This window comes from Corylus avellana, chromosome 11 (assembly GCF_965113065.1).
Source record: "Corylus avellana chromosome 11, dhCorAvel1.hap1.2, whole genome shotgun sequence".
In the NCBI taxonomy this organism is placed as follows: Eukaryota; Viridiplantae; Streptophyta; class Magnoliopsida; order Fagales; family Betulaceae; genus Corylus; species Corylus avellana.
Genome location: NC_142500.1, coordinates 2,283,123 through 2,299,037, shown reverse-complemented (window position 1 = coordinate 2,299,037; position 15,915 = coordinate 2,283,123). Strand labels below are relative to the sequence as shown.

The 15,915-nt window shown below is 34.8% G+C and overlaps 1 protein-coding gene across 2 annotated transcripts; it reads left to right on the top strand.

Annotated features, from left to right (window-relative positions):
* The first annotated feature begins 397 nt into the window (after positions 1 to 397).
* LOC132165285 (putative RNA-dependent RNA polymerase 5) lies at positions 398 to 15,417 on the top strand. 2 transcript variants are annotated; one of them, XM_059575782.2, is made up of 19 exons: positions 398 to 746; positions 1,271 to 1,391; positions 1,469 to 1,604; positions 2,904 to 2,978; positions 3,999 to 4,182; positions 5,137 to 5,332; positions 5,425 to 5,512; positions 5,647 to 5,790; positions 6,054 to 6,131; positions 6,253 to 6,324; positions 7,557 to 7,663; positions 9,394 to 9,542; positions 9,890 to 10,112; positions 10,911 to 11,136; positions 12,297 to 12,448; positions 12,812 to 12,977; positions 14,420 to 14,558; positions 14,813 to 14,976; positions 15,099 to 15,417. In XM_059575782.2, exons 1-19 carry the CDS (start codon positions 446 to 448, stop codon positions 15,333 to 15,335), a joined length of 2,958 nt encoding a protein of 985 aa, XP_059431765.2. In that variant the 5' UTR covers positions 398 to 445; the 3' UTR covers positions 15,336 to 15,417. The 2 variants fall into 2 exon arrangements, with proteins under 2 accessions (XP_059431765.2, XP_088367759.1); XM_088511633.1 differs by lacking the exons at positions 14,420 to 14,558; positions 14,813 to 14,976; positions 15,099 to 15,417 and adding an exon at positions 13,957 to 14,075.
* Positions 15,418 to 15,915: the final 498 nt, after the last annotated feature.

The window sequence follows — 15,915 nt, the reverse complement described above, 5'->3', positions numbered from 1 at the left end:
ATTAAATTGAAGTTTAATAGTGATATATGATAATTTTTAAAAATGAAAATGAAAATAAAAAAGTGAACGACACCCAATCTTGTATAGATTGGACACGTCGGAAGAACCTCCTTGGGAAGAGCTTTTTAAGTGTACAACATCAGACAAACTCTGAAAAAAAATCAACAACACCATCACATCATATAATGATTCATGCACCTTCACTAATTTATTACCCCTCAAATTTACAGAATAAACAAGTACCAAAAATAATAAATTAAATTAATATATATTTATATTTAAATACAAAATTAACTCCAAATCCACGTACGCCTTTCTACTATTCTCTCTCTATATATATAACTAAAACTAAAAGCGGGAAACGCCTCACATTTGCTCCCGTTGAAGGACTCGCAAACACTCTCTCTCTCTCTCTCCGTGTGTTCAGACTGATCCTCTTACTCTAATGTCGGACCCTTGGTCTGCACAAGTGCCGCTCCCTGACGCGGTGGAGCAACTGCTCGAGGATATCTGCAGGAAGCAGACGCAGAAGCCCCCAGCCGCCGACGTGCGGCTGAAGCTAGCCTCGCTAGGCGAGGAAGCGGCTCTGGAGATCCTCCGTAAGATATCGGCCTCTGTCATCAAGACCACCCTCAGCGCATTCATAGTCTACATGATAAAAAACGACTCCCCTCAGAGACTTGCCCCCGTCTCTCCTCTTCGCACTCCCTCCTCTCCTTCCCGCCTCATGTTCAGCCCGCCACAAGGTACGTAAACCCATCTAAATTTTGCTCTCTCATTCTGTCCACACCATCGACATGCGAGTGTTTTTGCATTTGGGGTCACTGCTTATTTCTTCGGGATTTTTTCAATGACCACTGGATATAACTTGTTGAAATGCTGCTTTTAAACGAATCAACTCTCTCTCGGAGTGTTCTTTTTCTTCTGGCTCTGTTTGGCTACAAGGAAATGTTATTTATTTTTCCTTTCCCTCATTTTTACTGAAAAATTGAGGGTCTATACTTGCCTTTTCACTGTTGCAGTTTAAGAGACTAGTCCGCTGGTTTTCTAACCTATGCTTTAAATGATCTTTTTATGGTTAAATATAGAGCTATTTTTGTACACTTTGAAGTAGAAGTTTTACTGGGGGAAATTAGTTTAATTTGTATGATGCCCTTTCTTGATTTCATTCCATATGCTATAAACCAAATAGTATTATATGATTTTTTTTGGGTACATTTTGTGCACTTGAGTTGTGCTGTTACTCACACTCCAATAATAATAATTCAAGGGAATCTGAGAGGCTCACCCTCATCAAGTTTGAGGTCAGAGAGTGCTGTTCGTCTCAAGTTAGCGGCCTGGGGAGAACTTGAATTCAGAAAGGCATTTCTAATACTGAGTTATATTGGGGAGTAAGTTTTCCTCTCTTTCTACTGGTAGTTGTGGTTACTGCATACTATGCTCATGCTAAGCTACTTTTTTTCTACAGAAACCAGCTCGAGGATATTGATGATATTTCTGCAGATGAAATTAGGAGTCTGAAACATTTGGGGATGGTACATTTTGAAGAAAGAGTTTGGGAAGCCTTGGGAAAAAAATATATTGACAAAGAAGACCGGCGAATGGTGAATGTTATGTTCTAGTTGTTGTTGACCTATGATGCTTACCGTTTCTTGACTAATTTCTTAATGCCTGAGATGTCCACTGAATATATATAAAAGCTTGAAGTTGCTTTCCTCTTCATATTATTAATGATAAAGTAGTTTTTGTTTTTTACTCTCGAAAAGAAGTTCTGTTTATCTGAAACAGTAATGCATGTACTTGTGACTTGATTCAAATAATCGGAAGGAACCTACAAATGCTATTTTTATGAAGTGATATCTTAACAATTATTAGGGTTTCTGAGTACATAAAATAGACAGCCATGTCTTCTATGTTCTCTTTGCTCTTTCATGTCTTCATATTATTAATGATAAAGTAGTTTTTTTTTTTTCCTCTCGAAAAAGAAGTTCTGTTTATCTGAAACAGTAATGCGTGTACTTGTGACTTGATTCAAATAATCGGAAGGAACCTACAAATGCTATTTTGATGAAGTGATATCTTAACAATTAGTAGGGTTTCTACTTATCAAAAAAAACAATTAGTAGGGTTTCTGAGTACATAAAATAGACAGCCATGTCTTCTATGTTCTCTTTGCTCTTTTTTATTCCAGGTGATTCATTAAAGAGATGAATACATGGCCTCTTAATATATCCTCACATCAGTAAATTTGTTTGAGCTAGGAATCTTTTGTTGTGTGCTTGGATATGTGAGAAAGAGAGAGAGATGAATACATGGCCTCTTAATATATCCTCACATCAGTAAATTTGTTTGAGCTAGGAATCTGTTGTTGTGTGCTTGGATATGAGAGAGAGAGAGAGAGAGAGAGGATTTAATCTTGGAAATGTGCTATATCCTAAAGTTTAAACCATAATTACTAAGGAGTGCAGAAGCAATTTATAAAGCACAAGCTGAAACCCGTGAAATCAAAGGGCATTATTTGAATGCTGGTGGTAACAAGTTGCTTCAATTCAAAATCTGATTTTCAATGAGAAGAAATCTAACTATTCTCCAATTACTATAATTAGAACCCTCCTACCTGTTTCTATTAGCATTTTTTGTGCAAAATTGACTATGCTTTCTAAACTTTATTGAACTAATCCAGTTATTGGATAAATGGAATTTAATTAGAAAATATGAATGTTATCTTATGTCTTATGGTGGATAAATTTCAAATAAGGGTTTAATTATATTCTTGAGCCTTGAATTGAGACTTTTGAGAGGTAAATGCTCTCCAGCTGTTGACTTCTTTTTTGTAGTCATGAGCCTCCCTTGTATCAACTGCAATATTTGCTTAACCCTTTTCTGTTTTTGGGGTCTTGCAGACTCTTGATTGGGATGCGAAAAAGACACATCTGTATCATTGTCACGTTTCTCTGGATGGGAAATACAGGTTCAAGGTCTGTATGTATCCTCCACTGTATATGTAGAGCATGCCCAAACACAAGCAGATACATGTATGTGATCGCATAAACTTTACTCATGGAAGTTTACCTCAATAAATTTATTAAGGTTCAGTGGGAAGCTGTATTCTAGGCCATCATAACTTAATTTTCCTCATGGAAATGTAATACAAGTACATGCATGAGACACTACTATTGTAAATTATCATATATCTTCTTTTCGCCTTTAGTGGAGCCTTTCTTTATATACATCCTGTGTACTAGGGTTGTGCTTCTCTGGCGTTTCAATGAATTAATTATTTATCCAAAAAAATTATCATGGAGGAAAGTTGTGCCTTCTGGGTTCAGATTTTTGGGTGGCTGTGATTTATAGTAATTCATGCCAGTGCACATCAAGTATTGGTAGTTGGCACTTTCTATTATGACAGGTTTGCATCTAAGTCCTGTTTGCTTCAAGGCTTGAGGTTGCATTGGTAGTGTGTGTTGTCTCGTTGTGAGCTAATCTTTTTCTGAAGAAAGGAGTTGTATTTGTTTTCTTAATAACATACATTTAGAGCCTGTTTGAGATTGTGTTAAGAAGCTTAAAAGTGCTTTTAATACATAAGAAGCTGTGCCAAGCAAAAAATGCGTCTGTTTGGTAAAAAAAAACATAAAAAACATTTTTTTGACTTTTTTGCCCTAAAAAGTCCAAAACTGTGTTTTGGAGGAAGTTTGAAATGAGGCATTTTCTAAAAAACTTTTTTAGGCTTTTTCTATAGATAAAAGCTCTATTTTCTAATGCAATTCTAAACAGGCTCTTAAACAACACAAAGTACTTGATCAATACATTGTCACTGAAAAGCAATATTTTGTGGATCTCATGCATTTATGCTCTTAACTTCTTCACAAAGTAATACGTTCTTATAAATTGACAACTTCATGTTTCAGTTCTTCATTATAAAGAGAATTCTACTATTAATTTATCACCTCAAGACATTTTGTACGAAATATATTGTTGTTTCATTTGACCATATTCAGGGCCCCTATTTACACAAGACAAAAACTCACCTACAAAGAGTTTTAGGAGATGAGAATGTCTTAGCTGTGAAGTTTGCTGAAGAGGTGGCAGGCAGGAGAATCTTTTCCTCGGATTATTATTCTATGTACCAAAAGATTGCAAGAGAAGGGATTCGTGTTGGTTCCCATCATTATTGTTTTTTTGGTAAGCTATTCTTTATGCCATTTGTGAATGAACTTTACATTTTTGGTTAGTTCTTGTTTTCTTCTTTTTACTTCTCATTGTTATTTGAACTGTACTATTTTCAGAAGCAATTCAATTTAGGATGTGCACTTTATACTTTACGATTTTAATATTATGCATACAAAAACACGTTTTGGATCCTTGTCCCATTTCTGATGTACTTTTCCATTACTTTACTTATCAATGAAATTTTTGCCCTTCCTCGTGTTTGTAGTGTGATTTCCTTGTTTGAAAGGACCAACTTTGTGTAAAGCGAGTAAGAGAGAGTTGTAAAATCTTGATAATTTTTTTTCCTTGTGCTGTCTCTCACATATGATTAAAACAAGAAGTAGCTACCTGGAATTTATGACTGTGGATGTACAGATTCACCTTCACACATGCACACTGCACACAGGCCCTGCAAGTTCATCCCTACCTAACTTGTTTGCGTATATGGTCTTGAGGTTTTTAAGGATCCCCTTTTTTTTTTTTTTTTTTGGCTATTTTGTTATTCTTATTACAGATAACAAATTTGAGTTTGTCAATTCCTTTTGTTGGAAATAGGACCAAGTAAGAGTTCAAGTAGTGGTGCATGGTTCCTCTTTGTTAGACCCAAGAACGGAATTTTAGTTTGGGGTGGAGGGGCAAAACTAAAAAAAAAAAGATATTTGGGGGGTAATTTTTTTTTTTTTGGGGGGGTCCATCTCATAAAAATCATTAAATTTAAATGACTTTTTAAAATTTTGTAGCCCCCCAGCGAAAGGGTGGTTCTGCCCCTGGTCAGATCCTATATTTTTCCATTGCTTGTTATCTTATTCGAGTCATAATTTGGTTTCCAGTGACACGTAAATTGATAAAACAATTTTTTTATTTTATCAATTTGGCTATTAAAAGACCTATCATAATTAACACTTTCTTGATATGTTTATTGGTCAGTGTTTAAAGATGGTGGCAAAGAAGAAAAGAAGAAAAACCCAAGTTCTTCACCAGTCAAATGTTATTTCATTCGCATGGAGTCTAATGCTACTTTTGATCAGGGCAAATATATATTACCTAGGAAAACAGTTTATGAAGCAAGATCCGTATTTATGCATGCACATGGATTGCCTAGTGTGACCCGTTTTATGGCCAGGTATGTAAAACAATTCAAGGCATCTCTTTTTCAGAGCCATATCTAAGCATTTCCTCAAGGCTTTGTGTGTATTACCTTTATTCCGAAATCAGGTTTTCTCTTATCTTGTCCAAGACCGTAAAGCTAGATGTTGATTTAGCATCTGTTAATATTGAAGATATTGAAGATGTACTTTGCAAGGTATGATCTTTGAATTATTTGTCCTGTGAGATTTCTTCCATTCTGTGAATGTAGTTATGTTCAATAGTTTTTACTAATTCCATGAACATGCATTGTACCTTTTTTTCTTTCTTTCCTCTTTGGGTGAATTGCAGGATAGAGATGGCAAAATTGTCTATGATAAAGATGATAAACCTCGTATACATACAGATGGAACTGGTTTCATATCTGAGGATTTAGCTTTGCTTTGCCCTCATAATTTTTATAAAGGAGAGCAAATCAGAGATGAACATATTGAGGTTTGTGATACTGGATTGTTTCCTTTTAAGATTCATTTTGACTGCCTATATGATGCAGTTTGAAGTGACGAACATAAAAAAAGTTTAGTTTCTTGGAACTGATACCAGTTTACATTAACTGATCTGAATTATAAACACATGGCTGGATGTTTTATATTCCATTTTGTCTTCTTGTCTTTTGTATTTTTTTTAAACTAGTATGTCCTCTAATCTTCTGTTACATAACTTATCTTTTGACTAATGGTCTCTTTTAATATTATTAGAGAAGTTCCAATCCTGGTGAACTTGCGGGTAAGCTTTTGGCAATGATGAAACAACCAGAATCTCAAACCCGAGAACCGGTATGTTGATCTAGTACTGGAGCATGATTTTCTCTTTTTGAGTCTTTATTGATGTGTTTCCTTTATTTTGGGCTTGGAATTCTTTCTATTCTTTCTCACTTCTTTTTTGGCTGTTTTCTAGCCTTTGCTGATCCAGTTCCGTCTCTTTAACAACGGCCGTGCTATCAAGGGAACTGTTTTAGTCAATAAAAAGGTAGTTTTATTGTCAGTTTCTATTGGAGAAAAGAATGTATTGGTTTGTCATCTCTAAAAGTTACTTCCAAAGGATCCAGCTTTAACTGAAAATGAATATGCTTGCTATGCCCACAAACAAAGTAATGACGAGTCTAGAATGCAATATTTCTTCAATTTAGTGCTGATGGATGACCTTATAGTTGGAATTTTATTGGAGTAGAATGTTTTAATTTGTATGGAACATATTGACTTGGGCCATTAGTGGAACAGATTAGACTACACTGCCAACATGACCTTGATGCTATTGGTTTAATCATATATCACCTGACTGTATGTATGCCTCTTTCACTGTAATATATTAGGATCTTGAATAACTTTGATAAAATATCATTTTTGGCCAATATTAATTGGAAATCACCTCCAATTTCTATTCAATAATCATGCAATTTTTTTTCTTCCCATAATTGAATATCATTCAACCTCAATAATAGGTTTATTTCTAATAATTATGTAAATTTGAAAACTTCTTGCGATACTCCAGGAAAATAGTCTCACATTAAGTGGGTGGATTGTGAAGGTCTTGCATGAATGTCACATCCCACATTGGTTCTTTACTATGTGAAATTGGGCTTTATAAGTGAATTTAGGAACTCCAATTCTATTTCAATTAGTTCTTTTGGAATAATAGCACAAATGTGGTTAACTCTTTCTCTTGAGTTTTGAAAAATGGTATTAGAGCAACCTTGTAACATCATGTGGTGCTGTGGCATTATATGATGTAGATTTTGAAGAAGGCGTTAGGGATTTGAATTGGAAATATTGTGACACCCCAGAAAAGTAGTCCCACATTGGGTGGGTGGATTGAAAAGATATTACTGCATGAGTGCCAAGTTCCTCATTGGTTCTTTACTATGTGAGACTACCTTTGTAAGTGATTTTAGACACTCCAATTGTATCTTGACTGGTCCTTTTGAAGTAATAGCTCGTATGTAGCTAGCATTTTTCGTAGGTCATGACACTTGTGCAGTTATTCTCTACTGTTAGTGTAATACATTATGCACATCACTTCAAGGTAAATGGTACTAATTTTAGTTTTGATTTCTAATATGTTGTGTTTGTTGAAGATCCTAAATGACAATAGTAATTGGCTGCTGTGTCTTTTCTTATTTATTTTTTGTTCTTGATCTAGTTTCTTTTTTCTTTTTCTTATGTTGCATACCCTTTTTGGTTTTTTGTATTCGAATTTTGTAGCTTCCTCCTCGCACAATTCAAGTTCGACCTTCAATGGTTAAAGTTTGCACAGATCCCAAACTTTCAAATATTAGAACAGTGAATTCATTTGAGATAGTAGGAACCAGGTACTTATCATTTGACCCTTTTACATGATTTTGCAATTTATGTCCTCTTCAGTTGACATGGTAGTTATTTCCATTATAATCTTGTTAATAAGGTATCATTTTATCTGAATTTACTTCGAAAATGGCCTATTTTTGGAACTATCAAATGTGCTCCAGGTTCAAAATGGAGAAAAGGAAAATCATAATTATTCAGAAAAAGGGGATATTTAAATTTTTGTACTTCATGCTGATATTTGTAAGTTAATTGCTTATGGTGCAGGAAGTTTACCTAGGATGGTGTCTTAGAAATGTGCGAATGTAATTATTTGCATGTAGGTAAAACTTGGGGTTGATGGAGATTCAACCATCGCCTGGCAACAATTGAATCAATATGTAAAGTAGGGTAAATTTCATTTCCTCACCAAAACTATGAGGCTAATTTATAGTATCTCCCCTTCCGTTAAAGCTTTTTGGGTTAAATGCTTTTTTTAGTACATGTGTTTTGCCTCGTTATCAAATAGCTACCTCAATTTGCAAGTATCACAAATGGTATATGTGGACATCTTATAAATGCAGTTGGTACTTTCCTACATTTTTCATCCAAAAACTTAACGACCGTCATGTCAAACCTATCAATGACTGTCTGTCACATGTCCCATATGCCACATTAGTATTATTTTAAATTTTATGAGAATCTTGTTGATAGAAAGGTTTTAAACCCCACATATTTTGACAATAAGAAAGATCCTACCAAATATGTGTCCATTTTCACGGTAGTAGTGAGATGGAACTGCCCTTGGAAATCCAACAAATCTTTGACATGTCGAGAAAGTTTTAACTATAAACTCTGTTGGCCTTGTACCATGAGGCAGTGAAATAAGCTACCACGGCGACAGATCAATTATACTCTCCGTTGAAAACAGCAACACCCTGCTGAGAACCTTTTAAGTAGCGACAGCAACCTTACAACTCCCGCACCTCCCTACCACATTTCAAGTCCAGCGTTCAATGGAAAGACTTCCAATAAATAGGGTTCATGAGGCAGAGACACCATTAATTGCCATGATTTGTAGGCACGTATATTTGACAATTGGCATGTTGGACACTTGAGGACATGAGACCTGTATCTGCTATGTCTGGCACTTGTTTTGAGACTGCTAATAAGTTCACCTTCTTGACATGTCCTCATGTCTTGATTTGCTAGTTGCAGAGCTGACACCAAGTGTGCATTGAAACTTGATACTCTTTATGTCTGCAAATCATGGGCAAATACCCATTTTTGCCAAAGTGGTCTGGAAATGTGAAACACATTCCTTAAGTAAGGCATCGATGCCCAACCAATCGGATCTGTATGTTGGTGGGCAAAGAAACTAGTAGTGATGATTGAGATTGAGTTTTCTATGCTAATTATGGAAAAATTAACTCGGGAATTTAAATTTTACTTACTATTGAATTAATTGATAAAAAGTAGTTCTTGGTTGATGTGGTTGACTCTAAAAGATTTCGCCCAAAGACTGGCTATATTAGTACAAAGTGTGATATTATAATTTACATGGGAAATCATTTTCAGCAGATGCTTGTTCAAGATTTGAGACATAACAATAAGAGTCTTACAATATTACAATTCTATGGTTTGCTTGTATTGATTTCAGTTTTGATCATATTATTTATCATGAAGAAAACAGTCAGATATATTGAAGTGCTACTACTGTTTATTTTCTATTGTTTAAGGCGGTGTTCTAATCTGACAGCAATAAGCCCAAGAGAACATTTTTATCAAGGTATTTGATTGCACTTTTAAGCTATGGAGGGGTCCCAAAGGAATATTTCACTGATATAGTTATAAACGCTTTAAAGGATGCTCATGGCGTTTTCTCCGATAAGCGTGCAGCACTAAAAGGTAGTCTTTCTAATAAAGCTTGTAGCTTATGGGTTGCCATAATGTTTCTCTTATCTTTGGTACTATTGTTACTATGATTACTATCACTGTTATGTTTACCGTTAATGTTACCATTATTATTTCTGGCATTATTGGAAGCAAAATCATATGTTTTGCAATCTTTCTATGCATTCATTGACCATTGTGGCATTAAATTATTATTTTTTCCGTGTTGAATGTTTTTATTTGCTTCTTATTGGCTTTTCCCAATCTCACCAAAAGAGTGATAATACTTGTCTGTTTCAATTGCTTCTCTTTCAATGTACAACTCTTTGATGGATTTCCTTCAATTCGTTTGCTTTATGCAGTTTCCGTCTTCTATGGTGACATGGATGATTTTAGTGCAGCAAGAATGATTTTGTCAGGGATTCCTCTTGACGAAACATTTTTGCAACATTGGCTGTCTAAATTGATGAAGGAGGAAAAAAGAAGTCTTGGAGGAGGAAAGCTTCCGGTACCTGAATCTTACTATTTAATGGGGACTGCTGATCCCACTGGAATCCTTGAGAGTGATGAAGTTTGTGTTATTCTGTACGTATTCTGTTTAACATGTTTTTCATTTTTATATGGTTGAAACCATTTGAGCATTTAAGAAAAAAGGACAAAGTAACCATACCAGTATTGAACAACAAATATTTTGAAATTTATATTCCAGCAGCTATATTTTATTGAAAATTTTGAAAGATTTCGTAGTTATACTTCGCTTTGATCTCTAAACCGCACTACTACAAAGAGAATTTGTCCGTCTAGTTCATGCTTTGCCGTTATGGTGGCATTGGATTACAATTTGTTGTTCAAATCAACATTCTTTTGCAGTTGGGTTGGGAATATATTGTATTTCTGATCTTTATATGTGCTACCATAAGTTTGCCTTTATTCATGTCCCTTAAAGTGTTGTTTTGATTAGGCATAACTTGCTACAGATAAAAGTTGTAAATTACAAAGCATTAAAAAAATGTCAGCCTGTGATGGGTGTGAATGATTTTCCTAAGTGTCACAAAATAAAAGTGAAGCAAAAACAATACTACAATAATATCCTTATGTGATGATAAAAAGGTTTTAGAGAATTCTATTTCTTGATTCGTTCTATGGTGTGGTGTGCTATTTTAATCTTCCTTGGTTTGTCTTATTTATGATTAGTGACTTATTGTTCAGACCTTACTTTGCAAAGACTACATGAGTAGATACAGTTTCTATTTTCTTAATTATTATATGGTTTTTTGTCTATATGTAACTACTTCTGTGGCAATTGATAAGGTTTTTTTTTTGTACTTATTTTGTGTGCTTGTGTTCTTATCGTTGTTTCTTTTCTTTACACATTATATGTAGTGACAATGGACAAATTTCGGGGAAGATATTAGTCTACCGGAATCCTGGTTTACACTTCGGCGACATTCATGTTTTAAAGGCCACCTATGTGAAGGCCTTAGAATCTTTCATTGGAAACGCCAAGTATGCTATATTCTTCTCTTGTAAAGGTCCACGGTCCTTGGCAGACGAAATAGCAGGTGGTGATTTTGATGGTGACATGTATTGGGTCTCAAGAAACCCCCAGGTTGGCATTTTCATTTATTTTATTTTCAGATGATTTCTTCATTTCTCTGAAGTTTTCATTTTTTATATTTTTTTGGGTATAATCTCATTTTCTGAGTGTTCTGCAATCTTAATGGTTTTCTTATCTTTCGGTATTTTGCTTTCAATGTGTTCTTATAGGGTTTCTTTTTTTTCTTTTTTGTGAACCTCATAATTCAAGTTAAAATTTAGGGTTAACAAATTCAAATAATACTCTAAAAAGTATTTAAACTAAATACTTTAGGTCGAATACACAAGTCTTAGCTCAATTGATCTCATTCTAGGAATAGTGTTTCCGCTTGATATAGTTCTACTCTAGCTTTAGCAAGGCATTCTTTCTTATGTTATGTGTTAATTACTCTTCCTCATAATCAATGCTTTCCTGGCAATTACTTTGTAACTTGTGACACGTTGTTTAAGAAAAGGCAAACATAGAACATGGTCTATTGTTGCATTGGAAATCTTCACTTTTAACTTCCAGAGTTTAAAAAGATTAGGCCCTCTAGGAGTACTACTCAATTAATGGCACTATATTTCAGTAAATTTTTTCCTCTTCCATCTCCTTCATCTTTTTATGGGGGGGGGTATCTCTTGACCAAAATGTTTCTTATTTTCCTATGGATACTCTATTTTTTTAAAGCTTCTTTTATGCCAACGAAAAGTTTACAGTCAAAAGTATCCATAATTCTAGCTGAAAGTAGAGCATACTCTAGTTTTTCAGCAGAAGACTTGCACTCTTTCACCATTTCTAAAATATTGCCAAAATAGGCCATCAGTAATGTATTCCCTACTATTGGCCCAAGTCAGGCCCTTGTGTATCACAAAAAATGTACCTGGTTAACATCTCCCACTATTGTTCTTTAGCTAGTTTAGAGGTATGGTATATTGTATTGTGATGGATATTGGGGTCAATATGACCTAGGTTTTTTGAAGAAATTAAAGTGGTAGTTATCAAGTCTTTATTCAAGAAACACGGTAAGAACATGATCTTTAAACCTATGAAGCCTTCTTAACTGAGGATCATTTGTTTCCCCGAGTATTATGATGTACTAAATTGGCATTTCAATTGTTGCCCCTGTGTGCATGTGTGGGTATGATTTAATTTCTTTATACATTGAGCACTTATTATTGAAATTACTTCAGCTATTGGAATATTACAAAGGGAGTGAGCCTTGGACACCAATGCAAAATGTACCCAATCATAATGTACACGATAAAAAGCCAAGTGATTTTTCAGCTGAGAAACTTGAGGAAGAGCTTTTTAAACTGTTCCTGACAACTAGGTTTCAGCCAAGGTATGCACTTATTCATATATCTATTATTATGGATTATAAAATTAATGCAAATAGACTTTGACCAGATGTGTAATGAACAATTAAGGGTAATACTCCAGGGAAAATAGATTCTTTGAAAATCATTTTTGCTTTAAAATTGCTCCCCTTTTTGAAGTTTCAACTAATTGTTGGATCTCAAAAACCTTTTTTCTCTGGAGTACGAGTTTGTAACACTAAACTTAAATCCGACATAATGCATATAAATACGGTTTTTCATTCCACAATCAAGTTGTAGGGTTTCCTAGGTATTGTTTACGTCAAGAATCTGGAATGAAGATCAACCTTTATTATTTATGAAACCATGATGTTTTCTGCTGTTTACAGCTACGCTAAGAGTGTGGCAGCTGATAGCTGGTTGGCATTAATGGATCGGCTTCTGAGTCTAGGAGAGAATTGTATTGAAGAGAAAGATCACGTGAAGGCAAAGATACTTCAGTTGATTGATATTTACTATGATGCTTTAGATGCACCGAAAAAGGGTGGACGAAAGGTTAGTTCTGTTTCTGTTTTCTAGATAATCGGGACTTTCTACCAGTTCCAATATGGTTAGGTATGAAATTAGGCTGATTAACTTGTGAACTATTTATATCATGTACCTTCAGGCTTAAATTTTTCAAGGCTCACCACCACCTGGTACCTGACTTTTGAGCTTTTTTAACTTCAAAGCTTGATCTTACAGTAGATTGCATGTGGGTCATGCAGCAACCAGCAAATATGAGAAATGTATTAAAATAATAGAGGGGACTAGGAAGGGCTTTGAACCTGTGAACCAGCATGTTCTGCACATACCAGTTGTTTCGGTGGGGGTTGTATTAGGTTTTCAGTAGTTGAGTTCTGCATAAGTCGGATTAGACTTCAGTGTTTACATGAAATTAAATGTGAATAGGATTCATTTTCTGGACTAGAGGGATTGATGGAGGTCAGGGGGATGAGCTATGGGCAAAAGAGAAAGATGGTAAATCCCGCGGAGAGAACCCTTTAACCGTCTCATTTGTCATGGTAGTTGGCTTTGTTTGATTTGTTTGTGACGTGTGCCAAATAACCAAGCCATTGTTGTTATTAAAAACCTATCCTCTACTTATGTAAGAGCATATTTGGCCGACATTTGCAGGGCACTGGCTTGTGCTCACTTGGCTGAAGCAGAAGCATGCTGTTTTGATGAATAATTTCTTGAATTAGAAATTGCATGAGCTGGCGCTTGATGATTAATTTAGGACAGTACGTAGCAGGGTCATCAAAACTCATGAAAGTAGGTAACATATTAAGATTAGGAGAATTTAATGAGAAAATTTTGAAAAAAAATAATTTCTAGATATTCGTGCCTTCCCTTCAATAGGTGGTCTAAAATACTTTGATACTTCTTACAGCATTTGTTCCAAAGCTCTTATTTGCACTCAATAATTTGTGGGAGACCGTTCTGCTCATATGTATTTGACATATTAACCCCTGGTTGCTTGTACTCAATATAGTGATTATACCCTCACAGAAGATGTTTCTGATTATAAACTCCCGGAAGATGTTTCTATATTTTGAGTGATGGAGCTAATTCCTTGGTTGCATTCAAGGAATCAATTAATGCTTATAGTATGCCCGCTGTCTGGAGTGTAAGCCCTCTTGTTCAGCCTCCTGCTTGTCAGATGTATGTGTTGTCTCAAATTTTGAGGATGGATGGAAAGAAAAAGTTGTTACCTTCCGGATATAAATGAATTTGATTTAAGCAAATTCTAAGGCAACAATCTTATCAATAGGTGTTTTGGTGGTTAATGTGATGAAGTATGATTGAGCAATCAATAATTAATAAAATCTGAAGGGCTTTGCTGCTTTATTAGCGGTTTTATTTTCGTGATCCTTGATCTCCCAAGTTGCTTTGCAGTGACTGGTTCTACCTTGAATTTACTAATTTTTTTTTTTTCCCCTTTTCTTTCTAAATAGGTTGAAGTTCCAGAAGAATTGAAGGCAGATTTATTTCCACATTACATGGAGAGGCATAATTTTTACATTTCTACATCTATTTTGGGTGTAATATATGATACGGTTAAGTCATATCAATCAGAAGATCCATCAGTGAAAGGTGAGGATTTTCTAAATTAAGAAGGCAATTATTTTCCAATTATTCTTTCCCCCATGGTACGCTGACTGAAGATTGTCTATGCTATAAGTGAGCCAAAATAGGACAAATCTAATGTTTAGAGGATAGAAGAGAGGCAAATTATGTTCTACTGCATTCTTCATTTCTATATTGTTTGCTGATGAAAATGATAATATCGTATCATTAGAAGGCTTGAACATCATATGATGCTAATATATATACGTCGTGCTCTTCAGAAATTAGGAAACTCCCTTGTTTTGATGTTGAAGTCCCTAAAGCATGCTTGAACAAATGGAAGGAACACTACGAGCAATATAGGCAGGAGATGACTAACGCCTTGTGTAATGGTGATGAGGGCAAAAATGAGGCTGCTGACGAAGTCATAAAGAAGTATAAGAAGGTGAGGCTTTAGTTTATGCTTCTTAAATTCTCAAATTTGCACTCCTGTGGAAAAGTAAATTGTGCCTTGAAAGTTGAAACCCCTTTTCCCATTTCTTGCTTTGCTAACTATTTTCTTTGCAGATATTGTTTGGCGCTGCCGAATTTGAAGAAAGTGAAAGGGGGATGGAAGAAATATTTAGTGAGGCTCTTGCAATATATAACATCACTTATGATTTTGCTAAGAGCAAAGAATCTGCCAGATATTGTGGCTTTGCATGGAGAGTTGCAGGTCCAGCCCTACTCGAGTACCATGCCATGAAAAAAGGCGAAAAAGCCATTGTCTGTCTCCCATCTGTTTTGCGGGAGATCTTTAATTAACAGGATATTGGTATATTGTATCATAGTTATAAAGGACTTGAAATAGAGTCCTCCTATGCGGCTGCCAAAAGGCAGCGTAGCGCAGGACAGATATTAAAAAATAATAATAATAAAAAAATTTTGTTATTTTGTTATTTTTTGTTAGTTAAATTTATATGAGTTAATATTTAATTTTTAATGCCTCAAAATTTGTTTTTTTTATTATTCAAAACTAAAATTTAAGGTTGGAAGGTTAATTCTGTAGGGATTGAATTACCGAAAAGGGATTCGATCATCATAAATTTGGTGCTACCGCATCAAATTTGGTGCTAATACTTCAAATTTAGTGTTAATACTTTAAATTTGAATTTACTTTTAATATTTCTCTTCAATTTTTTTTTTTTTTTTTTAAAAAAAAAAGCCAGCAAAATGACATTTAAAAAAAAAAAGAATTTGGCCACGTCAACTTTAGCAGGCACTGGGATGATCCCTGGCTACCGAAAATCTCTAAAATATATATTGTAAATAATATGTATTATAGTGTAAAATATAGTATATTCAGCTTGTCAACTTTATTTGTCGCCGTTTTCTTTGTGAAAGC

Coding starts and splice junctions, on each gene's coding strand:
- LOC132165285 (XM_059575782.2), top strand. CDS start 446: ATGTCGGACCCTTGGTCTGCACAAGTGCCGCTCCCTGACGCGGTGGAG. Junction 747..1,270: donor CATGTTCAGCCCGCCACAAG/GTACGTAAACCC, acceptor TAATAATTCAAG/GGAATCTGAGAGGCTCACCC. Junction 7,664..9,393: donor TTTGAGATAGTAGGAACCAG/GTACTTATCATT, acceptor CTAATCTGACAG/CAATAAGCCCAAGAGAACAT.